Source organism: Mustela erminea, chromosome 15 (assembly GCF_009829155.1).
Source record: "Mustela erminea isolate mMusErm1 chromosome 15, mMusErm1.Pri, whole genome shotgun sequence".
NCBI classification, from domain to species: Eukaryota; Metazoa; Chordata; class Mammalia; order Carnivora; family Mustelidae; genus Mustela; species Mustela erminea.
The window spans coordinates 2690519-2716995 of record NC_045628.1 but is presented as its reverse complement, the minus strand read 5'-3'; the positions used below and the strand labels follow the sequence as shown (position 1 = coordinate 2716995).

At 54.8% G+C, this 26477-nt stretch overlaps 1 protein-coding gene across 1 annotated transcript in view; it reads right to left on the bottom strand.

Moving 5' to 3' along the window:
* Positions 1-6963: 6963 nt before the first annotated feature.
* Positions 6964-26477, bottom strand: part of COL4A1 (collagen type IV alpha 1 chain) — a 131498-nt gene continuing 111984 nt past the window's right edge. Inside the window, exons 36-52 of the mRNA XM_032315042.1 lie at positions 26340-26429; positions 25186-25325; positions 24624-24750; positions 24452-24532; positions 23968-24066; positions 22875-22925; positions 21911-22096; positions 21197-21330; positions 20077-20149; positions 19252-19323; positions 18060-18188; positions 17033-17131; positions 15871-16083; positions 14878-15055; positions 11480-11594; positions 9356-9528; positions 6964-7737 (exon numbers count right to left, since the gene is read on the bottom strand). Of these exons, the coding sequence (XP_032170933.1) occupies positions 7656-7737; positions 9356-9528; positions 11480-11594; positions 14878-15055; positions 15871-16083; positions 17033-17131; positions 18060-18188; positions 19252-19323; positions 20077-20149; positions 21197-21330; positions 21911-22096; positions 22875-22925; positions 23968-24066; positions 24452-24532; positions 24624-24750; positions 25186-25325; positions 26340-26429 (2042 nt within the window). The 3' untranslated portion in view covers positions 6964-7655. The remainder of the gene's footprint in view (positions 7738-9355; positions 9529-11479; positions 11595-14877; positions 15056-15870; positions 16084-17032; positions 17132-18059; positions 18189-19251; positions 19324-20076; positions 20150-21196; positions 21331-21910; positions 22097-22874; positions 22926-23967; positions 24067-24451; positions 24533-24623; positions 24751-25185; positions 25326-26339; positions 26430-26477) is intronic.

Genomic DNA, 26477 nt, shown 5'->3' with positions numbered 1-26477 from the left:
TGGAAAATAAATATACAGGTATGAATCTAACCAAAATGTACACAATCTCTAGGCTTAAACCTATAAAATGATCATTAAAACATCAACAAAGATCTAAATCAATGAAAAGACATACAGTGTTGTTGGAATGTAAGATTCAGTATAGTAAAATTGATCATTCTTCCCAAATGATGAATACATTTAATAAAATTCCAATCAAAATCATAAAAAGGATTTACTGAAAACTAAATCTCACATTTGTATAGAAAAGCAAAGAAATTAGACTCACCAAAACAATTCTGAAAAGGAAACACAAAATGGGAAGAATTACACCCACTAATGTGAAGACTTACGTTAAACTAAATTAATCAGGCTCTAATTTATAGCTAAATTTAATCAATTAAAGCTTAATTAATCACTGCCTTGATGAAGGCAGTCATAGAGATCAATGAAACAAAACAGAGTCCAAGAAATAGGGCTACAGAAAGCATTGACAATTAGTTTTGACAAGTTATAAAATCAATTAAATGAAGAAATTGTAGCCTTGTACAAAATCTGAACAATTAGATACCTATATGCGAAATAAGCCTTAATCTAAAACTTTCATGTCATTTAAAAAATAAGTCAGAATGGATCATAGAACACACGTATCTATGGTCAACTGATCTTTGACCAAAGTGTCGAGACTATCCAATTGGGAAGAGATCATGTCTTTAATAAACGGTGTAAGACAACTGGAAATACATATGCCAAAGAGTGGAATTGACCCCCAGTCTCACAAAAATTAAGAGTGGACCATCGACCTAATACAAGAGCTAAAACCATAAAATGCTTCCAGGAGAACATAACGGGTGAATGTTCGTAACCTAGGATCTGACAATGCATTCTTTGCTATGACACGAGCATGAGCAACACAAGAAAAATAGATAAATTGTAATTAATCAGAATTGTAAAATTTTGTGCATTGAAGGACATTATCAAGAAAGTAAAAATATAACCCACGAGGGAAGAATATATTTGCCAATCATGTAACTGAGAAGGGTCTAGTACACAGAATAAAGAATGCTTACCAAAAAAAAATTTTTTTCAATGGGCAAAGGACTTAAAGCTCTTTCCTCAAAGATGCATAAATGGCCAATAAGCATGTGACAAGATGCTGAACATGATTAGGAATAAGGGAAACGCAAATTGAAACCACAATGAGATACCACCTCACACCCAGGAGAACGTCTATAACCCAAGCCCGGAGAATACAAGGGCCGGTGAGGATGTGAGACGGAGGCCCTGGCGTATGGTTGGTGGGGGTGGAGAATGGTCCAGCTTCAGCAGAAAACCATCTGATGTCTCCTCCCAAACTTAGAGTCACCACAGGACTCATCAATTCCGCTCCTCGATACAGACTGGAAAGAACTGCAAACGGGCTGGAAGGTGCGGGCACACGGTGTGCAGAGCTGCACCGTTCGTATACGTGTATGTTTCTTCCGGTGGAAGACGTCAGGTGCGGAGGTCATCCACCGAATCACCACACTGCGCGGAACCCAGAGTCGGAAAATCCGTAGTCGGAAAACAGACCAGGGGTGGCCAAGGGTAGGAGGTCACTGCTGAATGGGCTCTGGAAGTGGGGTGATGAAGATACATCTCGTTTTGGAAACAGAGGTAGTAAAATCACATTGTAAATGTACCAAATGCCGCTGAATTGTGGACTGAATTGTGGTGAGTTTCAAGTTATGTGGATTTCACTGACTGGAAAAATTTAAGACTGGATCCCAGATCTCAATGTCATCAGTAAAACCATAAAGTTTTTAGAAGAAAACAGGAGAAAAAAATCTTTGTGACTAAGGGGTAATCAAAAAGTTCTTTAACATGATACCAAAAGCACGTTGCACAGAGAAGATGCTGACATTTCATTTCAAAATGAAAACCGCGAGCTGGTGAGAGAGACGGGTAAGAGGGTGAACTTGCAAATCATTTCTCTAGCTGGTGACTTGTAAGCAGAGCATCAGAGAACTTTCAAACCTCAACAGTACGCAAAGAAACAAATTTTACCAGGAATCAAACTGAGGGTTTTAGAGGGGAGCAGGTGGGGGGATGGGTGAGCCCGGTGGCAGGTGCCACGGACTGGCAAGGCGGCCACGGACTGCACGGAGCACTGGGTGTTGTATGCAAACAAGGAATCTAGGAACACCACAGCAAAAACTGATGATGTACTGTATGGTGACTAACATAATAAAAACAATTTTAAAAAGAAACAAATATTGAAATGAGCAAAACTTCATAGATACTTCCAAAAGAAGGAGGTGCTGATGGCCAGAAAAGGCATGAAGATGGTCAACAACCTGAGCTGTTTGGGAAGGGCAAATTGGAAGTGCAGCTTCATGCCACTACAGGTCACAATGACACCAAAAGTACTGGCAGTCCCCAACTCGGAGTGAACGTGCTGCTTTTGGAGCTCCCGTGCATTGCTGGAGGAAACGCGAAATGGCCCAGCACTTCCACACAACGGTGGGACAGTGTTCACACTGGCAAACCCACAATCACCCTGTGACCCGGCAATCCCAGTCCTGCGTGTTTACTCTGAAGAAATACAAACTTACGTTCCCATAAAAGCCCGAACGTGAAAGTTCATTCTCTATTCACCATCAACAGAGACTGGCATAAGGTGGTATCTCAATGTGGTTTTAATTTGAATCTCCCTGATGGCTAGTGATGATGAACATTTTTCATGTGTCTGATAGCCATTTGTATGTCTTGATTGGAGAAGTGTCTGTTCATGTCTTCTGCCCATTTTTTTATATGATTGTCTGTTTTGTGTGTGTTGAGTTTGAGGAGTTCTTTATAGATCCTGGATATCAACCTTTTGTCTGTACTGTCATTTGCAAATATCTTCTCCCATTCCGTGGGTTGCCTCTTTGTTTTGTTGACTGTTTCCTTTGCTGTGCAGAAGCTTTTGATCTTGATGAAGTCCCAAATGTTCATCTTCGCTTTTGTTTCCTTTGCTTTTGGAGACATATCTTGAAAGAAGTTGCTGTGGCTGATATCGAAGAGGTGGCTGACTGTGGGATTCTAGGATTCTGATAGATTCCTGTCTCACGTCAAGGTCTTTTATCCATTTTGAGTTTATCTTTGTGTACGGTGTCAGAGAATGGTAGAGTTTCATTCTTCTACATACAGCTGTCCAGTTTTCCCAGCACCATTTATTGAAGAGACTGTCTTTATTCCACTGTATATTTTTTCCTGTTTTGTCAAAGATTATTTGACCATAGAATTGAGGGTCCATATCTGGGCTCTCTACTCTGTTCCACTGGTCTATGTGTCTGTTTTTATGCCAGTACCATGCTGTCTTGGTGATCACAGCTTTGTAGTAAAGCTTGAAATCAAGTAACGTGATGCCCCCAGTTTTATTTTTGTTTTTCAACATTTCCTTAGCGATTCAGGGTCTCTTCTGATTCCATACAAATTTTTGGATTATTTGCTCCAGCTCTTTGAAAAATACCGGTGGAATTTTGATCGGAATGGCATTAAAAGTATAGCTTGCTCTAGGCAGTATAGACATTTTAACAATGTTTATTCTTCCGATCCAAGAGGATGGAATGGTCTTCCATCTCTTTGAGTCTTCTTCAATTTCTTTCATGAGTGTTCTGTAATTCCTCGAGTACGGATCCTTTACCTCTTTGGTTAGGTTTATTCCCAGGTATCTTATGGTTCTTGGTGCTACAGTAAATGGAATCGATTCTCGAATTTCCCTTTCTGTATTTTCACTGTTAGTGTATAAGAAAGCCACTGATTTCTGTACATTGACTTTGTATCTTGCCACATTGCTGAATTGCTGTATGAGTTATAGTAGTTTGGGGGTGGAGTCTTTTGGTTTTTCCATATAAAGAATCACATCATCTGTGAAGAGAGAGAGTTTGACTTCTTCTTTGCCAACTTGGATACCTTTTATTTCCCTTTTTGTCTGATTGCTGTTGCTAGGACTTCTAATACTATGTTGAAACCACATTGAGATACCACCTTACACCAGTTAGAATGGCCAAAATTAGCAGGACAGGAAACAACATGTGTTGGAGAGGATGTGGAGAAAGGGGAACCCTCTTACACTGTTGGTGGGAATGCAGGTTGGTGCAGCCACTTTGGACAACAGTGTGGAGATTCCTCAAGAAATTAAAAATAAAGTTTCCCTATGACCCTGCAATTGCACTCCTGAGTATTTACCCCAAAGATACAGATGTAGTGAAAAGAAGGGCCATCTGTACCCCAATGTTTATAGCAGCAATGGCCACGGTCGCCAAACTGTGGAAAGAACCAAGATGCCCTTCAACGGACGAATGGATAAGGAAGATGTGGTCCATATACACTATGGAGTGTTATGCCTCCATCAGAAAGGATGAATACCCAACTTTTGTAGCAACATGGACGGGACTGGAAGAGATTATGCTGAGTGAAATAAGTCAAGCAGAAAGAGTCAATTATCATATGGTTTCACTTATTTGTGGAGCATAACAAATAGCATGGAGGACAAGGGGAGATGGAGAGGAGAAGGGAGTTGAGGGAAATTGGAAGGGGAGGTGAACCATGAGAGACTATGGACTCTGAAAAACAATCTGAGGGTTTTGAAGGGGTGGGGGGGGTGGGAGGTTGGGGGAACCAGGTGGTGGGTATTGGAGAGGGCACAGATTGCATGGAGCACTGGGTGTGGTGCAAAAATAATGAATACTATTACGCTGAAAATAAATTAAAAAATAATAAAGTAAAATAAAAGGAATAAACAAACAAACAAACAAACAGAGACTGCCAATAGTCCAAATGTCCTTCAATGCACAGAGGGTGCACGTTCGCAGAAGCCCCCAGCAGTAGGAGGGAGCGCACCACGGATGCACAGAGCAACTCGGAGGACAGCCAGTGCACCGCGCTGAGTGCGGGCCAGTGTCAGGGCTTGCGGCTCTGACTCCACTCTCAAAGAGACGAGTGACAGGGAGGGAGGTGGGTGGTCAGGAGCCGGGGGTGGGGGCGGGGGAGGGCCTCCACGGAGCGAGAGCTGGAGGGGCTATCTCGGGGCGCTCTAACCCTCCTGGGGACGGATTCTGATGACGCCTCCATGAACCTGTATGTATGTTGCAATTCACGGAACTGTCCATCAACGTCAACCCATTTTACTGGAGGAGAATTCTAAAAATAACACGTAAAACCTGCTCGAATAAGACACAAAACGCAGGGGATCTGAAAGGTGGGATTCAGGGTGTCGTACCTTCTTTGTACTTTCCTAGACACGCCAGCTGTGTCTAGTACCTAGTGATGTGTAAGAAATGGCTTGTATACATGGAAAAAAAATGCTCCCAGATGGCGGCCATAGGGGGTGCCCCGTGTCTGTGACGTCAGTAGGAGTCAAGCCTGATGGCTCAGGGCTCCCTCCTCCTATCCCCCTGTATAGTAAGGTGAGGGGAACGTCTTGCTCAGTTTTATCACAGATAGGTGGTGGGAGGGGCCGAAGCCAGACCCGGAGTGAGGTTTCCTGCTCACGTACGTGGGGTCACGTTCACCCACTGTCCCAATCCGTCCTCGAGACAGCTCTGTCGGGTGCGATAACCAGGAATACCACAGCATTTAGAGGTTTTTCCGTAACACACAGTGTCGCACTCATTCCCCAGGGGTCATGTTTGATCAGGTGTAAACCGAAAATGAGATCAGGGAAAAGAATCCGCCATCTTCTTTCTAGCTTCATGTCAGCTTGAACCCCAGACACCCGTCCCTCACATAGCCCTGTTCTCAGTTCTAACCTCTGCCCCCACTCGCTGAACCCGCTTTTATTAATTCTGAATATTCTATGTATTTCTTGGGGAGAGAGAGAGCACACAAGCAGGCTGAGAGGCAGAGGGAGAAGCAGGCTCCCCGCAGAGAACAGGGAGCCCAACGCAGGGCTCGATCCCAGGACCCAGGGATCATGACCCGAGCTGAAGGCAGATGCTTCACTGACTGGGCCAGCAGGGCATCCGTGAATCCGCTTTTCATGACCGGGTGTATATGTCATCCATCTGTTTATCTGTATTGTTCATCTCTGTTTATCTTGTCTCTAACCAGGATCGGAAAGTGACAAATCCTCAGTTTACATACAGCGGACGGAGGGATGGACGGAGGGACAACGGCAGCTGGACGGACGGGGGGGGGAGAGGGGAAGGAGGGAGGAGGGAGGGGGAGGGGGAGGGGCAGGAGGACCAATCATCTCCCTCTGCACAGGTTTCTGTAGGTGATGCCCAGTCTGGCTCTGTCATGGAGGAGCTGCAGAGTACGTCTGATGTAAGGTGGGCAGAGCTTACAGACTTATTAGTGGCTTGTGCGGTCCCTTTTAATGTTTCTGTGGCAATGCTAGCAACAAATTAATAAAAGCTTAATTTTTATACAAATAGTTTTATTACAAATTTGAATTTTTAAGAAATACACAGTTAAAGAAATTACATAAAAGGCCTTAGTAGTCTTCAAACCGGTTTTGGAGACTTGGGGTGAAATGTCATTTCAGGGACAGTGGTCACTGCGGCTCTCCTGCGATCCGTCCGTCCCCTGACGTCCGCGGCGCTCGCCAGAACGGGGAAGCCGCGCAGGCGCCGCCCGTGGGACGCGGAGACTAAGATCCTGCGGGGCTGTTCCGGCTCCAGGCCGCGGAATAGAAAGGACAGGAAGGCCTTTGACGGTTGCCGGTTCTGCGGTCAAGTCATTCCGTTGTGATTAGTGTTGAAAACCCTGAAGATGCTTAATGCAGAATGAAAACAGTAAAGCTCAAAGGACATGCTTCACCGTCATCGACACCACGCTCACGAGCCTGGCTTTGGCTTTGGCTTTGGCTTTGGCGACACACGAGTTCTGGGTTCGAGGTGAACAGTGAGCACGGATGCTTCCGTCCAACACCCGAGTGTGTTAAAAATCTACGTGAAAGGACAACACAGTCTTTCCGAGGAAGAAACTATGTAAGCTTTATTTTAACAGTGGAAATGAAACAAAAACTTGCCCTGCCTAATTGCTGACATCTATATAAATTACTAAAATATATATATATTTAATTTCTGCCTACTTTTGGACCATCTTTATTCCACAGGAAATTCGTGACTTCTGCAAAAGCAGCTGCTTAGTACCACACGGAGCAGAGAGACCTCGATGTATGTTGGGGGGGCTGGAAGTTCCGGCTGCTGAGCCCGCCGCTCCACGCGCGGCCCCGACACACGGGGGCTGCGAGGCCGCTGTTCGTATAGACCCGGCTTGACAGGGACACAGACAGACGTCCCTTCCGGGGCTGACAAGGCAGCTGCTGTGATACAGGGTGGAGACGGGCTTTCGAGCAGGACGGAAGCCCCCGCACACCTCCTAGCACCCTTTGGTTTTCTGATGGAGTCTCACGCTACACATCAGTGCACCGGATTGTAGGACAGAGTTACACTTTTATTTCATCACAAGTGCCATCTGGTATGTCACTATGACAGCTTATCACGGTCTTTGTTTCTCCTTCAGCAAGTAGAGGCCACCGAAGCAGGGGGTGTTAGTTACGCAAATTCCTATAAGGCACTTTACGGTTTTCATACTGGGCAGTGAGGTACACAGGATATATTTCTAGGGTTCGTTGCTGTTAAAAAATAGAAGGGGAAGAGGAGGGAGTAGCACCATGTTGTACGTTAGCGGAGGGCCGGGCGCCATTACGTTCTCCTCATGCAGACTTGGCAGCGGCTGACGTGTGTGCGCAGCTCCCCGGCCTTCAAGGTGGACGGCGTGGGCTTCCTACGGGACGACACAGAAACCGGACGTCGGCGCCGCGGCTCAGCGAGGCGGGCCGGGTCCTCGGGCCTCCCCCCCAGGCCCGGAGGTCTCCGAGGTGTCGGACGGGAGGGGGCCCCAGCCCGGGACAAGCGGGGACCCCCGCTCGCCCTAGTGAACGGACACCCTGCTGGGTGTCACCTGCCCTCACGATGGGGGGAGGGAGGCACACGATCAAGTGTACCCCCCATCCCTGGCCCTGAGGATGGTGGCCGCCCAAGTGCGCCGGGGACGGCACGGAAACAAACAGCCGCCCGGCGTCCACGTGGCTCCCCGGTCTGGTCCACACCCGCCGCGCCGCCCGGCCCCTCGGCCCGTCCTTCCGCTCCCGCCTCTCTCCTCCACCAGACCATGAACTCCGCCCGCAGAGGAAGGTCTCTTCTCCGCAACCCTTCACACAGAGTAAGTGCTCATTCGACACCCGCCGAATGTGTAACGAACAGCGAATCTGGGGTGATTACTAGACCCTGAAATGCGTCTGTAAGCTTTTGCTGGGTTATACGTGGTAGGTAGTCTGACTGGAGGCTGGCGGGGAGACAGTTAGTAACTGAAATGCATCCTTGATCCTAGAAACCCCACCTCATTTGACCATTAGAGGCGTGAAGGCTGAAGCCGGCATTAAACAAGTTCTATTAAGACTAAAGTAGCCATATAATCCCAGTAACGTCCTAAAATTAGGGCTGTGGATTTTAGCAACTTCTGTGAAAATCTTAACTGCCCTCAAATTAATTATTTGAAATAATGGGATCTAATCTATTATTTCAGTTCTTTGTGCCAGGCTACTGGTTCAAAACAAACAAACTTACAAAACCACAAAACCAACTCATTATCACCCATTGACCCTACAATGGAAGCCCCAGGACCTGATACACCCAAGTGCTCAATTAGGTAACTGACAGTAAGGTTCTGTCCCGAGTTGATGTCAAATTTCCAGTTGCCTGGAAAGTCTCATTAAGCTACCAGTTAAGTACCTGGTACTGTTCTGGTGCTTAAAATACAACAAGACAGAGAGTGTTGCTTTGCCTTTCGTGAGCTCACTCAGGAAGCTGAGACAGGCTCCCAGAAGGGTCGCCGCACTCCCCCCGAGAAGGCGCAGACGGGAAGGCGCATCTCCAGCGGGGAGCGGTACTAATGTGGGCAGCGACCAGTCACTGCTGGGGCTCGTGGGCCCGGGCGCCTGGCCCCGCAGGGGCTGCACAAAGGACAGAGGGTTGGTTGGCACCCTTTGCATCCCAACGGCGCCGGGCTCCACGGCAACGTCAGCAAAGCCAGCAGCCCCTGGGCAGTTGTGTCAACGGTGAAATCCTGGTGGGGAAGAAAAGGAGGGTCTTCCCTATTGATTTCAGTGCGTTTGGGCTGAAATTAACTCTGATTTTCATGGGCCTACCAGTCTGGCCACGTCCCTCAGCCCTCACCCAGCGCACACACTGGCGTGAGCGCCGCAGCTGCCACGGGAGCGACAGGTCGGGTGCTCAGGACCGCTCGTGGAGGACGCAGCCCTAATCAGCGCGTGCCGACCCTCCAAGACTCGGTGCCAGGGTCACACGGGTCCCAACGCCACAGAGGGGCCCTTCTGACTTACTTGAACATCTCACTTCTTTCGATCGTGGCAAGCCAGAAGCTGTAAGCGTTGGCGTAGTAGTTGCATGTCCCGCGGCCGTGGCACTCGATGAACGGCGCACTCCTGAACTCCTCCAGACAAGAACCGGGGGATGCCAGGGCCTGGCCGGAACCTTCAGCGCCGGCGCTGGTGTGCTGCGGGGCGGAGGCGAGCCGTGAGTCGGGCCCCTGCCCACTGCCCACACGGAGCCTGGCGGTGCCCAGCGAGCAGCCAGAGTAGCCCCCAGGGAAGCCTCGGCAGGTCACCTCGAAACACATGGGTGCCCACACCGCCCTCCACCCACAAGCCGGCCCTGCTCCTTGCGGGGAGCACAGCAGCTAGATCCTGCGCCGGAACCCCATCACCGGTCTCCCCTGACCGGACGGGGATCACCCACGGGCATCAAGAGTTAAAGAAATGCTGGCCTTGCTCCTTATAACGTCTGAAACGCTGAAACTCCTCTAACTTGGGACAGAAGAAAGAGCCCAAATGTGTAAATGGTGCTGAAACCAACAGATGTGACATCAAGCTTTCTAATCAAAATCAGAGATGATAATTAAAACGCTGCATCTGCTGCATTCGAAGCTATGTGTCCTTCTACAAGGTAAAGAACAATCGTCAGTTCCCTTTCTCTGAAAAGACAGAAAATTGAAACAAGAGGAAGAAAGGGTAACCGCTATTGTAAGGCACCTGGGTCCAGTGGGTTCCAGGAGGACAGACCTGCGCTCAGAAACTGGGACCATAAGATGGATGACCCCAAATGAGACAAGAAATTCCAAAATCGCCACGAATACTGGTTCAGACGTGAGATTTCAGAGCCATGAGAGCCCTCTGAGGACAAAGTTAATGCCCTCCATTCCCAGAGCAGGACCAGAGGATGCTAGAACATTCTGGATCTGACCATGGTCCCAGGCAAAGGTGAAGCAAGTACAGGGGTTTCCAGACTGTCAGGCCAGAGCCCTTCTGGGTCCCCAAAAGCCCCCACCGGCTGGGAAGTGATGCAGAACTCTCTAGGACACCAATGTTTTGGCTTGTTCTTGATTTGGGGAAATTGGGAGCAATCATTGTTTCAGTCCTTCGTCATGGGGACCAAAGGCTCTCCTGAGGTTCTTTGCTCCTTGGGCCGGGGCCACTTCTGTCAGAAGGAGGTTCTGTTTAGTATTTCTTATGATCATGGAGTCAAAGATTCAGCCCGTCTCCTCGCTGCTGCTGTCCTATCTCTACCCTGTGGTCTGCTCTGGCTTTCTCGATAAGCAGCCACATCGCAGTGGTTAGACTCACAAAGCCACTGCCAGGGCTCGGCGGAGCCTCACGCCCTGCTGAAGCCCCGCCCGCCCAGGACACCCACAGCCCAGCTGGAATGCGACACGGTGCTCTGACACCTGCTTTCCGGCTGCTCCGTTCCTTCTGCGCTTGCCGTCCCCACAGCAGGAGGAAGCAGCTGTGAAGCCACTTTCCCGTCAACAAACAGTGGCCAACGGTCACCCGGGGACCTAACTGTCCCTGCGGCCGCAACTGAGAGGGTGACCGGCTGCGGGTGGGCAGGGCCTGTGCTGAGGCCGAGGGCGCCGCAGGCCGGCCCCTGCGGGTGATCCGCTCCACCCGACTTCCCGGTGCAGAACTCCCGCACATGCACTCGCTACTTAAAATTGGGGTGACAGAGTCAAAGAAGCGGCCACCATGGGACCGCAGACAGGTGTCATGCTTCCTATTCTAACTGGCGTTTCAGGGGTGGGACCATCGGGGACAGCCGCGGGGCGCAGAGCAGCCTCTCCCCGCAGGAAGGCCGCGGGCCCTCGCGCTCCCCCGCACCCCATGCTTCTGCTTCAGGCTCCTGGGAGCTGCTTGAATGTGCACCCAGCTCCTGTCCTCCTGGGGAGACGCTCTGACCCCAGGGAAGCTCCTGGCAGTGTCCCCACCATCTAGTCCCAGAGCAGAGACTCAAGAGGCAGGAGGCGGGAATGGCTGCTGTCCGCGGCAGAGCAGGCCAGGCCCCTGGGCAGGCTTTGGTCCGGAGGAGAGGCCGGCACTGCAGGAGGCTGAGAACTGAGGGCAGGGGCGCCGAGGGACGAGGTGAGGGTGCTGGAACGTTCCCCAAGTGCTCACCATGACGAAGGAGTAGCCAATCCAGAGGGAGGACCAGCCGCTGGGGCACGGCGGGATCTGGATGGTCTGGCTGTGCACGGCCATCACCATGGCTGGCGCCTCACACACCGCACACCTGGAAGGCAGGGGGCACGGACTCTGAGCACGGCCGCGGGGATGGCGCAGGACGAAGCCTGTGCCTGTCCCTGCTCTCACCCACCCCTGCGCTCACAGGTTCTGAGCCAGCTTCCTGTTGTAAGGTGCAGGCTGCCGTCTTGCACCCTTCGTGCAGATTCTCTAAGCCCCTCTCGGTGTTAGAAAATCCACACCCGACACTTGCTGAACGGTCTGCTTTGTGGGGAGGAGGTCATCAGAGGGCCGGGGGGCAACAGTGGCCGTCTCCCGGAGGGGCTGAGGGACCGTGGACAGGTGTTTTCTCCCTTTTGCCTTCCAACGTTTCCCGATTTTTCAACAGGGAGCGTGGATTTTAGCAAAACACAACTAACACTTGAGACAGGAGAATTGGCGGAAACCAAGTGCTACCACTTCTGGAATTCAGTGATTTGTTTCCAGCGGGGAATCACCTTCAACGGAGGGAAGACGTGTGGACGAGTCACTAGCAAACACTGCATGTGGGGCTGGACGTCCCCGTGAGCCGCTGTGGACTCACTGTGGACTCGCAGCCAGCAGAGCCATGGGGGAGAGCCTGCCCCGGGCGGGGGGCTGCGTGGGACACTGCAGCGGGAGCACCTCCCACAGAACCCGCTCGGGGCCAGGGGCCTCCCTGACCCAGGCGCCCGACACCCAGTAACAAACTACAGCCACACATGCTCTCCGGACCCAGACCTGCCCGGCTCAGGGAGCCCTTCGATGGCAGGAAAATGTTTGTTAAAGAAAAAAAAAAAAATTAAACACCAGCAGTCACATAATTACATTGAAGTCACAAAGTGAACAGGGTGTTAGCAATGCTGATAAATGACTACAAATGGTGTTAATAATTACACCTAGTTATGCAGGAACATTTGCATGAAAATGGATGGGGAGCGGGAAAGGCCTACATCAGTCATTCCATTTTCCGAGGATGTGTCTGTGCGCGCGCACGTGCAATTTTCTACTCTATTCACACAAGTGCAGATGAGTTAAAAGCCTCCGTCAAACACTGAAGTCGGCCTTCTACATCTGCCGCCATCTGTCTGCGGGGCACAGAAGCCAGGAAGAGAGCGTGGCGGCCGGGGGCCCATGGGGAGGGAGCTCCCGACGCCACCCCGTCAGATGGACACGGACGGGAAGAAGCGGGAGCGCGGCCCCTGCTCCGTGGTGGTGGTCCTGCCCCCAGGACAGTGAAACAATCAGGAGCTCGTGAGTCCGTCTGCACAAAGTCAGAAACGTCTGCCCTTTCTCAGGATGAAAGGAGAGAAGCTCCTGGCTTTCCTGCTCCACAGCAAGGATTTTGTGTTATTAACTCTAAAAGCGAAGCTTTCGGAGCTCCGCCGAGTGACCGGGAAGTCTGAGACCTGGTGCGACAGCGGAGTGAGTCACCCGGAAACCCGCGTGCTCGGAGACCAGAAGTGGGCAGCCCTGCTCCGGAGGGAGGGTGACAGGAGCAGCGGGCTGGGGGCATGACCGGTAGGGCCCCTCCACGCTGAGGGGTCGCTGCCGTGGGTGGGTTAACGCCAGCAGGGCCCGGACTAGCTCAGGTCAGACACAGGCTTCTCAGGGACCGGATCTGGGAATATTGCAAACCCACGCCACAGCCCCGCCCCCAGCCAAATCAGGGTCCAAGGGCAGAGTCATCAGAAGGAAAATCACAAACAAACATAAATAATCATTTTCTACCTGTTATCCAAGGGAAGCTGAACAGAAACACAGAGGTGGTTAGTTCTCCTTCTGCGCAGCCACCGCGGCTCCGCGTGAGGACAGTCTCCGCAGAGAAAGTCCCAGACACTCAGTGACGCACGAAAATGACCGTTTGGAAAGGGGCCACTCAAAGTGTAACGAACCATGTGTCCCGTTTTAAGACCCATAAAGTGAGTTTTCTTACAGCTCAAAAGAAACATCAAAGAAAGCTGTCAGGAGACAGTTTACTGTCGATCCGTGGAAAATCTATGGTTTTCCCGTTTATGAGGCACCTCCCAGCCCTTCCGCCCCGGGTCCGCCCCTGTGGTCCCTGTTCCCTCAGTAAGAACCGGGGCTGCCGGGACCCGCAATCCCGAGCCAGCTGGGCCAGAGCCACAGACCAGCCTCGGGGCTCCCAGGACCGGCTCCAGCATGCACTTCCCGCACCCCCTGCCCTCTGACCACAGGACCTTGCCATCTCTTCCTCATCAAAAGCTGCCTGGTTCTTTGCAGGGAATGTAGAAGGGCTAACGTCAGTCCTCCCTCTCACTTCCTGGGGCAAACAGGTCCGCCTCGTTTTCTGTCCATCCCTTACTATCTTGTGTGTTAGAAAGTACCACTCCAGATAAAAACTTCATAGATGAATTCATACCTTTGCCACTGTTCTACTACGTCTGAGTAGAGCTAAGGAATCCGTTTTTAATCAGAAGGGATAAAAGCGAAAATGGGACGACTGTGTATTTATTTCTCAGTCATAATAATCTCAATCTCCCCTCTTAACTACCAGGCAGACCGGAAAACATATTCCAGATACTACTTAGTGTGGAAAGTACTTAATTTGGGAAGCGGCTCCGTCAGACACAGGACTTGTCAGCGGGACCGCACCGTAAGGGAGCAGGAGGAGGTGGGGTGTGAGAACACGAAGGAAGCCTTGATACGCACACATCTCTGCGTCTGCAGTAAACCTGTGCCGTCGTTTTGTGTATCGAGCACAGATCTACGGTATGTCTGCTTGTTACGATTTCATGGGGATCCTCTCACACCCATACGTGATTTCCCACAGTGAGTACCACAGAACTGCACCCTTAGAAATGGTAAAGATGATCATTTAACGTGGTGTCCGTTTTACTACAACTAAAAATAATCAAAACATTTTAAATCTCGTGGGGGTGCGGAGATTCAGAAGGAGAAAGCCTGAAGAGGCTCCTTGCGGAACTAACTGATGAAACAGAAGCGAGAATGCTGTTCCAGTGGCTGCCGAGGGCCCCGGGGCACCGCTTCACGGAGGAGGCGGCCGGCCCGTGACTCACACAGCAAGAATTCCGCCCCGAAGCTGGGCACCGCCTCCCCCGGCCCCGCACCGGCACTCGGAGGAGGAGAGCTAAGTTTTACAGCGAAGGATTCCACGGCTGACTTGTGTGACCAAAGTCTGACGTCACACTTAATAAGCTCAACAGCGTCAGGTCGAATGTTTTGGGGGAAAAAAATGGAAAAAAAACCAAAAACCGGAACCACTTCTGCCTAGACCGTGAGCGATCTTCCTTCTTCAGTCACAGCTCCACCCCGACAAGGGCCCGACTCACCTGCTGATGAACGGCCGGATGCTGTCCCCGGCGACGGGCGCCATGGACATGGGCATGGGCTCGGGCGTGGACAGCCAGTAGGAGTAGTCGTTCCGGGACGCAAAGTTGCACACGTCGTTGATGTTGCAGAAGAGGAAGGGCATCGTGCTGAACTTGCGCAGGCAGCTCCCGGCCGTGCCTAGAGCCGCGGGGACAGCGAGCGTCAGGGACCGGCCTTCTGACCCGTCTGCCGCCGGGCGGCGTGACGGGCGGCGCGGGGAGGGCGCGTACGTTATAAACAGAAGAAGTAAATGCACACGCGGGCCAGTGGGGGGTAAATAAGCACGAGAGTAAGTTGAAATGATCCAGGCAGAGGGAAACCATAAAGAATTACGCAGGACATGTTGATGAAAGAAGAAAAGTCTTTTCTAAACCTGAATTCCAAAAGAAACTTCACAGGGGCTGACTCTGTGTGACGGACAGTAACCACCCGGCAATGTCTTTAACGACCGCTTTGCCGAAAACGCAGAGACTTCCCTTCTTGGGCTGCTTGTTTCCAAGCTCCATGCCAGGTGGAGGCGTGCGTCGGTAAGCGAATTCGGTGCAGGGTGTCTGGAGGCGACTAGAGAAATGACAGCCAGCGGGCACCTCCTCATGGAGACCAGCGGAGGGACAGAGCTCGGAGTGTGCAGAGAAACGCGGGGCGGGGTCGCGTGCGCCTTGTTTGAAGGAGCACCAGCAAAACGGCCCTATTTTCAGACTCTCCGTGCCAACCATGAAGTATGGACTCCAGAAAGTCTGACCGACGGATCATTTGAAGAAGAGAGGGAAAGCTCTACGAATTTAAAAGGTTTCAAAGCTTTCCACCTCTACATTTTCTTGGCTTCCCTAGTGACGTGCCAGTGGCTGAACTCGGTGGTTCGTTTTATCGGGACGGAGGGAAGCGGAATCAGGCACCACCCACACTACCGCATCTCAACACTCTGTCACAAGCACACGTCCCCAGCGTCTCACCTAGGTCCTGGCCGTGGGCCCGTTCGTTGCCTTGCACGTAGAGCAAGGAGTACCCGTGGTACAGAATTTTGGTCCCAGGAGGACACTGTGGGTCATCTGTTGTCTGACTGTGCCTGGTCACAAGGAAGCCGTGGTCCACAGACGGGGTGCCCGGGGGGCCCATGGATCCTGGCAAGCCGTCGGGGCCTGGCGGGCCCGGGAACCCTCGTGGACCTGAAGACGCAAGAGAACTAGGTTTCCTTGGCTGCAGATGGGCTCCCCGACAGGCTCGAGGAGGGAGAGTATGGCACCCGCCTCTGGGCTGCCCAGCTTCTCCTTTCCACAGACCGCCCCACATCCAGGATAGCACCCCGCTGGGAGCTGAGCAGACGCCCGGCAACCTGAGGCCAGCGCGTAAATGAAGTAGTGAGAAGGGGCAGAGGAGGAAGTAGAATACGCAGCGTGATTCCACGCATGTCACTCAGGCAACACTCGGGACTCCTCTCCGGGAGGAGGGATCACAGAGTTACTAGAACAACATATTCTTTGAGGGCGGCTTCCTTGCACGGCAGCGCCGCGGGACGGCGCTCGGAAACAGGGCGGTGAGGGCTGCGTGCTGGCGGCGAGTCCTGCCGGAGCCCGGGGCCCTACGCTGCCTGCAAAGCAGCTCGCAGGCCTTCCGCTGGGCTGGGCCCGTCCCCTCCAGGGGTGCCTCCGCCTGCAGCACCTCAGCCCTCCTGGGACAGCCGCGCCCCAGCTCCGTCGGGGACCAGATCGCCGCCACGCTTGTGGCCCACGCCGGCACTGCTACCCACCTCCTCTCCTCTGCCGCCCACATGGAGTTTCTGCAGCTCCGGCCCCCCACCCGGAGGCCCCCAGCCCTCCCCGCGGGCCATCGCTCACCACGTCTGGAAATACTGGGCTACAATACTGTCTCCCCCACAGAAAAAATGATGGCCGCCCTTCCCCTCCTCTATAAGACCTATTTCTTCCCAAAAAAATGAAAACAAAAATAACAACAAACAAAAAAACAAAACAAAACGAAACAAAACCAGACTTCTTTGGGAATCTGTCAAGTAACGTGCTCCTTCCGACTGTGCAGCTTTCCGCACGCGTGAGCCTCCCGCTTTGAACCCGAGGACGCGGGTGGAGGGCGGCCGGCTGGGAGGACACGCAAACCTACCAGGGGGGCCGTAGGGTCCCGTCTCTCCTTTCTGGCCAGGGGCGCCGTCAAAACCAGGAACACCAGGCGGTCCGGGTAAGCCCACGGATCCCGTCACGCCTACAGGAAAGGACAAGGAATTCGCCACCCGGTCCAGAGCCCTGCAGGCCGTACCTTCTTCCCTTTGCGAGTGCGTCCGGTCAGCTGCAGAGAGGAAGCTCTCCCGGACGGCCGGGAGCGCCTCCCACAAAGCCCTGTTGGCAGCCCCCGGGGCGGCGGGCAAACTCGCGTTCGCAGGCCACGCGCCCCAACGCCTGATTCGGAGCTCCCGACCCTCGCTGCCACTGCTGTCCGCACCCGGTGTGCGGAAAGGCAGCTTCGTCGGGGGAGAGCAGGGCTGTGACACACGGGGGGCCCCCACGCATCTCCCCAGGCCACGTTCCCGAGCCTCCAGTCATTGGTACACAACAGATACACCCACGCGGACAGACTCCTGCTCTCTGGCCGCCCCGGCCCCGCGGCCGCTTACACTTAGAGCTTCACAGATGCCCCCTCTCGGTTGTTGGGTCTTCCTTCTCCTGGAGCGTCCGCCCACCCTCGCCAGTAGCTCTTGCCACTGGGAATATTCAGAAAGTTCTAGGGCAGGAGGCTGGGAACCCCAGGCACGAACCGCCAGCTGGCTGGGTCCCCTGCACCGCTCTCAGGACCCATTCTCCCGTTCCAGACCAACAACTCCTGCCGCCCCTCAGCTTCTTGCTGGGAAAGGTGATCTCTGTGTCTGCAGCCCGTGGGCTCCGCAGCAGGCACAGATGTGTCTGACTGTACATCCCTCTAGCTTCTCCTGTATTCTGTCCTGGCTTTCTCGGTCCCCTCAAACACTTCACGAGGTTCTGATACCCACTGAAGCAAAGTAGGAAAGTCATACTCAAACCTGTGTCTACACGGTCACTACCCAGAGGCCCTGATTTGAGACACACGTGTGAAGAAGAAAGCCCGCCAGGCCCCTCCCTGACCCCCACACCACCCTTTGCAGCTCAGCTAGTCTTACCTTGCTGTCCTTTGGGGCCTGGAGGCCCTGGGAGCCCCTTTACACCTGCAGGACCCTCGGGGCCAGGAAGCCCTGGCTCCCCTTTGATGATGTCGTAGGGTCCCGGGGGCCCTGGAGGACCGGGAAGGCCTGTGGAAATGAGGGGTACCGCTGGTCAGTTCCACTGTCCGTGTCCCCGGAGAAGAGCCCAATGTGAAACCCAATCCAAACACACGGTTCTCAGAATCCAGTCGGCATCAAAACTACAAGTCACAGGCCTCCGTGAACACACATGTGCGTGCACACGTCTATTGTTTAATGTGAAATCCTGAACCCTCAGGCTGGGGACATTGGTATAAACTGGCCGCTGAGCTTCAGAATCCCTGACAACTGCCATGCGACCCTCCGCTGTACAGGCCCAGCAGGTGAGGCCCTGTCCCCGGGGAGCCCAGCTGCCCCCAGAGGGCTGCAGCGCATGCTCTGGGAAGGTTTCTTCTCACGCTTCTCTGGAGTCGGCCGTGGGTACATTACAGCCACGGGCCTTCATTTCCAGTGACGCATACACCTAGCCCCTCTGCGTGACAGCTCTGGAGAGGTGGGGGTGACCCCGTCCACAGGGCCTCCGAGTTGGCCTCACCGAGGCCTCTCCTGCCCTGCGCACGGGGCCTCCACACACCTTCCCCCTTTCTTCAGTTCCAGACATTGTACTGCTCAGGGTCTCTCGAAGCCTGATTTTGAAAATTCAGCACAGCCCTGGAAACACGTCGGCCCAGCAGGAACCAGGACAGGACGCTGGCTATACTTCACCCATCTCCCCCTGAGACTGGCTTGGGGTGCGGGAGCCGGCGCACACCGCGATGGTGGAGAAGCGGAGGAACAGTCTTCCCTATGCAGAGCTCCGTGCTGCCCGGCCCCCTCGCAGCCCGTCCACGCGAGGCCAAGCGCCTCCGGGGACAGCCGCGTGGGGGGCCGCCTGCCTCCAAGCTGCGGGCGGGGACTCTGGAGTCTGTCCTGCCCTCTCCTCCGGATTTACCCCTAGATAATGGCCCTGACTTTCAAGACGTGCAGTAAAAATGTCTGACGAGCTACCAAAGAATTTTTAATCGACTATTTCCTAACGATCCTCAAGCCTCTCACATCCCTACAACCAAACTCCCTGACTCCGTGCGTTCGAGGTATGAGTACGGTGCCACCAGCACAGCAACGCTCTTACCTTTACTTCCAGGGAAGCCTTGGTCACCTTGATCGCCCTTTATTCCCTGCAGGCCAGGGAGGCCTTTCTGACCTGGACGAAAGAAGAACACGGTCTGCGCGGAATTCCCAATGATACGCAAGCATGGGCACATGCAAGCTCGCGGGCACACACATCCCTGCACACGTGCACACGCGTGTGCCCATTGCATGTGTGTCCGCATACCGCACACGTAGGTCCATGTGCACCCACGGCTACATGTGTACACACACATGGTGAACAAGCTTTCATTTGTCCTCGGGGAAGAAAAGAACAACTTCCGGTCAGCCGTGTACGACTTCTAATGACAGGCTTCTTTCCAGAACCTAGAAGTCTCACTTTCCCCAACATCCAGCAAACTGTACAACGATCACGAACAGTCGTGCGGCACAGGATCCTGTTTTCGACCCCGACCCGGTTCACCCATGTCCCCCGATACACCCCAAGACGCCTGCTGGCTTGTTTCCTTCACCTGCCATCCGTATACACCGGATTCAGCAGCAAAACCCACGGTGCCTGGAAGCCACCGGGTAAATGTTCCCTTCACACATTAATAAATTCATGAATGCCCCAGGCCCGTGATTTCTCCCTGACACACAAATGATGGAGATAAGAATGATCCACTGATTCTGAATGAGAAAATCAGAGTGTTTTATCTAGCCCTTCACGGGGCGAGGCTAATCGGGCTGGCACGGCACGAAACAGCATGTTTAAAACGAAGAGAACAATGTCTTGCACCGTAATGAGGCTGGCCTGTCAACGTCAAATGGCCAGTGGTCAGGTTTGGCCCCTCCTCTATTGCTTTACCTTGAAATCCCGGCACTCCTGGAGGCCCCATGTCACCCTTCGAGCCCGTGATCCCTGGCGAGCCACCAATCCCCTAGACACACAAGGAGAAGGTCAGCCAGGAAATGCTCAGGACACAGTAAGTCTGTCTAGTAACCAGCTAGTCAGGGGGCTGGGCCGGGCCCTCAGCGCTCTGCCGAGGAGCCCTGTGCACAAATGGGGCTTGCGCCTTCTCGAGTGACGTGAGCAGAATGACGGGTCTCTAGCGCGTCTCCATGAGGGAGCTGGAAGCTGAAACAACACGCTTCCCGTCACGGCGCCTCCTCCCTGTCCCTCTACGTGGTCAGCTCCCTGGCAGGGGCATGCTGTGTGTCCTGCAGTCCCCAGCCCGCAGCACGGTGCCGCGGACAGACCCAGGCCTCCCTGAGTGCGTGTCCCCGCGATAGATCAACCTTTCCGCACCAAACTACCTTCTGGAGGCTGTCCCCCCCCAGCACTCAGGCGTTGTGCCTGTCCTTTAGAATGAGCTCGATAGCTTATCCGAAGAGTGATTTTAAATACGGAGAGAAGGAAACGCAGAACCAAGGAGGCTGGTTTTTCCTCATAAATACGGCATCACGCGTGTACTTTAAACCTATTATCTCATTTTCTGGTTACTTCAAAATACTTCCTCCTCTAGCTCCTTTCTCAGTGTCCAGTGAGTCGTGCTGCTTCTCACATCTTTGTTTCTTTGCTTCATCTTATTTAAAAAAGTGTCGCGATGACAACACGCGCACCCAGATGTCTGTGCACACGCAGAGACGGGTGCGCGGGTGCAGACAGCCACTAACGGCCCCAGAACCAGAGAGCGGCCTGCTCTTCCTGAGGCTTAGCTGTCGGCATCACGGGTGGACCCAGAGTTCCAGCCCAGGCCCCAAGCCGCAGGCCGCAGCCGGGGGGTCCCAGCTCCCTGTGACGGGTCTGGTCACCAGACTGGGAAGAAGGTGCGCGTGGGCAACCGCGATGCTAGGAAAGACGGCTGCGGACCACAGCGAGCGCAGCCCCTGCGGGGAAGACTGGAGAGCGGGACACCACGTACATGCGCACACCACACACACACACACACACACACACACACACGACGGACACACGGACAACTCACAGGCAGGCCCTGGAATCCTGGCTCTCCCTTGGGCCCTGGGGTTCCGGGGGCCCCCGGCCAGCCTGGGTTTCCTTTGTCACCTTTGAGTCCGTCAAGCCCAGGGAGCCCTGGAGGCCCCACAGGTCCCGGAAGCCCTAATGGGAGACACAAAAGTCACACACTTGGGGTCAGAGGGTGATTTTATGGACACGTGTCACTGGGCTTGGCTGGCGTCATCTCCACCCACTGCCCCTTCCCCCCATGGGACAGCAACGCTGCACGGAGCTGCCGCAAGCGCGGAAGCCCCGGCGGTCATGAAGGGAGAGTCTGCTCGACAGGCAGCAGGTGCGGACACGGACGCCCCGACCTCCATGCCCAGCCCTGCCGCGCAGTCGTCTCGGGGCAGAACGGGGCAGCTGGGACGCCACCGGGCGTAAAGCCGCCTTGAGGGACATTTGTGCCCCAGCCTTTCTGGTAATGTCTGGTCTGCCTCTAATCACTTGTCACATCGGCCGAAGTCCTTGACAGAGAGGACCTGGGAGGGGTGACAGTGACCTAGCGGAGCCCAAACAGTGGGGTCCCCAGATATCTGAAGCAGTTTCGAGCTGAAGTCAAAGCTGCAAGCTTCTAAATCAGAAACTTCGGCGGGGACCGAAGCGCTCCCTTCACTCATACACGCGCGCATTTGCACCTTCTGTGTCGGCCCCGACTCTGACCCTGGGGAGACACACTTACCTGGCAGGCCGGGCTGACCCTGTGGGCCCCGGTCTCCCTTGGGTCCCTCCACAGCGTGGCCTGGAGCTCCAGGTAAGCCCGGCTGTCCTTGCGGCCCCGGGGGACCCATGAATCCTTGCTCTCCTTTGGACCCGGGGATGCCTGGGCTGCCGGCTTGTCCCGGGAAACCCACGTCGCCCTTTGAACCTAAACAACGACAACAGTTTGCGATGGTGGCGAAGGGCAGGGGAGAAGAGAAACCACGGTAGGGCGTCGAGGAGGGCGTGGCTCCAGGAAGGCATCAGGGGGACGACAGCGCAGCACGCCCTCTCCCTGCTTTACTCGGTGACACACTAGACCCTGCCCGTGGTTGACCTAGAAAAGAGCGAGCTTAGAATACAAGAGCCCAGCTGTCATTCTTCATACTTCTAACATGTTTTTAAGGATTTTTTTTATTTGAAGCCCACAAGAGAGCAAAGGGCTCAAAGGCAAGGAGCCTGATGTGGGGCTCGATCCCAGGACCCCAGGATCATGACCTGAGCTGAAGGCAGACGCTTGACCAACTGAGCTACCCAGGCGTCCCTGTTTTTTAAAGCTTTTTAAGGTAAGAACTTGTGGGGGAAAAATCCCCTGCCTATGTAGTCTCCAACATATTACTCCAAAGTTGCCAATTCAATACCAAAATTCTAGCATGACTTCAAAGTTATTAAGAAAAACTAAGAAGGCAATGAAACAGTCATTGCCAAAACTGACTGTGGGTCCCTCCTTGTGATTCTTGTCTTGCTTTTTCAGGGGACAACGAACTGAAGCACAGGGCCCCGGGTGCTGGTCTGTCAGGGGCCGGGAGCCCGCACGGACAACACCGACCCGGAACCGGAGCCTGTGACCCCCGCCCACGGCCGACTCGCAACCGGAGACCCACTCTGCTGGGGCCACGTGCGTCCGCCCTCAGCGGGGAAGGAAGAGCGTGTTTTCCAAGTGTTACCTTTCTCTCCTTTGGCTCCTGGAAACCCTGGGAATCCTCTTCCGGGCAGACCTGCGAGTTAAGGGTAAGAAGTCACTCCCACATTTCCCAAGACGGCTGATCTGCACGCGCGCGGGTACAGCACAAGCAGCGTCAAGTCCGCGTGCCAATCCCGCACGCTCTTTCCGGGACACGTGGGAATTGGTTCATCGCACGTGCGAGCAAAGTCCCATCCATGCCCACGGCCGTGCTGACAGGCCCTGGACTGGCTGCGCGGCAGTTGGCACTTTTCTGAAGGCCTGGCAGCACGGAACCACCACGGCACTTAGTAGACACGATCTGTACAAGCGAGGACGCATTTCCGCCTCTCGTCCGGGGACTAACAAACTGGCTTTTCTCAGACGACCATCCAACCAGCAGCCGTCCTCGAGGGAGGCGGGGAGAGTCACAGACGTCTGGGGCGGCAAACACTGGGAAGCCCAAACCCATGAGCAAGAGGCTCGGAAGAAGCCAGAAGTGGGGGAAGGAGGTGTGGAAGCACTTCCCGCGCTGGCGTTAGGAGAAAACGGATGCCACCGTATAAACGCACGGCGCACAGAATAAAACAAACTTTAGAAAGGGGCCAGCCCTGACCACAGGAAATCCCCCCGAGGCCCCTCGCCAGCAATGCCGCCCACACCCGTCCCCGGACTCGCGGTCACCGATCTCAGGCTGCCACCCTCTTGCTAAGCGCCAGCGCTACCACGGCTACGATTCTCATTCCTCCAGCCTGCTGCCTCCCCCCGTGAGGGACAGGAGCAGAGTCGGGGACAGGCAACATTCCTGGGGCCATCTCTCCAAGGGGGACATGCCGTGCAGAGGAGGGAGAGCCTGGGCTCTCTCACATGTCACCGGGAGCTCAGGACGGGTGCCCGCGAGGCTGGTAGAAGAAACGCGCGCCCCGTGCCCCTCTTCCTCCCCAAGCCCCTCCACAGGAGTGTCCAAACAGCTGTAAGGATACAGGGGCAGAGGCCACTTGGTGCCCAGCCCCAGTGACTCCGCACGGACCGTAAGTCTGGGACACGCTGACCCCCGGGAGCCTGTCGTCCCAAAAGGGAGCAGGAGCCGAGCGTACCTGGTTCACCCTTCTCTCCCGCCGACCCTGGGATTCCGTCACTGCCGGGCTCCCCTTTCTGGCCAGCGGGGCCCGTGGGGCCGGGCTTCCCAGGAAGACCTCAGAGAGAAGAGGCACATCGGTCAGGCACGGGCGCTCTCACGACACCCGCTCTGCACACAAGACGCTCGTTCCGGACACTCCTCCAGGGGCTGTCACACCCAGCGTCCCCGAGGAGCAGGTGTTCCCCCCGGAATGCACATGACACTCCCACACTGACACACAAGCCGATTCTGGAATCACCTGGACCCAGCGGTACAGCCAGCCCCCACCTGGTGGCCAGACCTCGGAAAGCCCCCGCAAGCCCCCCACGCTTGGCTTGTTCATCTGAAACGAGGAGGGCGGGGCCCCCTGGGGACATCCTGGGGTCTGCAATGTGCCACCTTGAGGGAGGGCCCCCGGCCTCATCCCTGGGCCTGTCCGAGTTCAAAAAAGGGGTCTCTACCTGCTTCTCCCTTGCTGCCAGGAATGCCGTCCGAGCCTGGGAGACCTCTGTCCCCCTTTTCTCCGGGCAACCCAGGGCTTCCTAACGGGAGAAACAAGACACCGAAACGCCATCAGTGTAAGTCTGTCCGTCTCTTCCAGCCCGAGCTCAGGAGGAGGCCCGGCTCACCTACCTGGGTAGCCGACACTCCCCGGCGATCCTTTGGGGCCTGGGGAGCCGGGGACCCCCGGGATGCCAGCGCTTCCTTTCTCTCCCTTCTCTCCAGGACTCCCCGGAAAGCCTGTGACCCCTTGATCTCCCTGTGGGCAGACAACGACCCATTCATTTTATACCTGTGCCCAGAAACGGGTCTGGGGGCCCTTTCTGGGCAACAGTACGCGTTTTGGTGCAGTAACATTGCGCTGGAGAATTCCGTTTCCAGCTTTCGAATGAAGAGTGAAAGTCCACGTCTGAAAAGCGGGGACAGACGGGAAACCCGGAAAGCAAGAGCCCGTTGTCGGGGTCTGCTCTCCGCGGTCCTCTTCAGCCTTGCTCTCCAGCCTGGGAGAGCCCGCCACCCTGCCTCTCGCCCGGCCTCTAGAGCCCCCCAAGGAAGAGAAGGACAGAAGGACAGAAGGACAGAAGGCAGGAGGAACAGCACAGAGAACATCGGGGGATGCCGTTCTGCGTCGTGAGGGATGTCGGGGCTGAGGTGCTCAGAGGCCGGGCAGGGAGGTTCCGAGCAGGGCTGTTACCTTGTCCCCAGGGCGGCCCGGAGTCCCAACGCCAGGTAGGCCCGCCTGTCCTTTCTGTCCTTTTGCTCCCTTCTCCCCGGGTAAGCCGGGGACGCCCTGCGGGCCGGGGATGCCAGGCACCCCCTTCTCTCCGGGCGTTCCTACAAACACAGACAACTGAAGCGTGAATGTGTGCCTAGAGGTGCCAACGTTCAAAGCAAAAGCACACCTTGACAGCCGGCAAGAACGAGTGACAGCACACGTGACCCTTCGTTCATCTCTCGGCGACACAGGCAGGTGCCACGCGCCCACAGCGCCCTAGCGCCCCACGAGAAAGCACCTGTCCTGGCTTCTAGAGACCCTCGTTTCATAGAGAGGGAAGAAATTCAGGAACCCCTCAGCGTGGCCGCCTCGGCACCAGTATAACCCAGGGCGCTTCTGTGTTCTTTCTTCTACAATCAATGCCCATTTTCCAGAAGAATCAGAGGGGCCGTGGGGTGGGCCATCCAGAGTAAATGTACCCGGTTTCGTAACGTGCACAGGTACCCGCCCTATTTACAAACGGGTCAACGGCAAGCTACATGTCTCTATGTGAAATGGGGGTCCTCGGCGCCCCGTGAAGGCCTAGGGTGGGCCAGAGCAGCCAGCTTCCTGCCTCGGCTCTCTCTTCCCTGCGGGTTCTGAGAGGCACCAGCCCCACCAGCCCTGCACCCGCCGGAGGCCGGCGCTCTCCGCCTCTCCCCCGTCCCCTCACAGGGGTGAACGCTGCTGGCAGAGTTGGGGGCCGGTTCAGGATGGGGGCAGAGGACCCCCGAGGACTCTTCCGGGCTCCTGCCAAAGGGCGCTTGTGGCTGCCCCAGACATGTGGGGACCCAGACTGCACGGGGGAGACAGTGCCCGAGCGGACAGTCACCTGGAGGTGATGGAAAGCGGCCCATGTTTTATTTTACTGAATTGTCTTTTTTTTTCCCAAGCAGTGGTCACTGCGTCAGCTGAGCACCCCTGATCCCGCGGCCGGAGACCCTACAGGACCGAGGATGGATGTACACCAGGGTAAAGACGCGTGTGCCCAGACTATGCCCTCGGGGCGACGCGGGTTCTCCTGCAGACCTGTCCCCCCAGAACAGGCCCATTCTTTTCTTCCCAAGCCGACGCCGCCCTCGGATTCAACGTACCCGGCAGGCCCATTCCGCCAACCGATCCTTTGGGTCCAGGGAGACCTGGAGCGCCCGGGGTTCCGCCTGTGCCCGGGTCCCCTTTAGGTCCTAGGATAACAGAGAAGGACCCACAGGTTAGGGCCTAAGAGGAGGGCT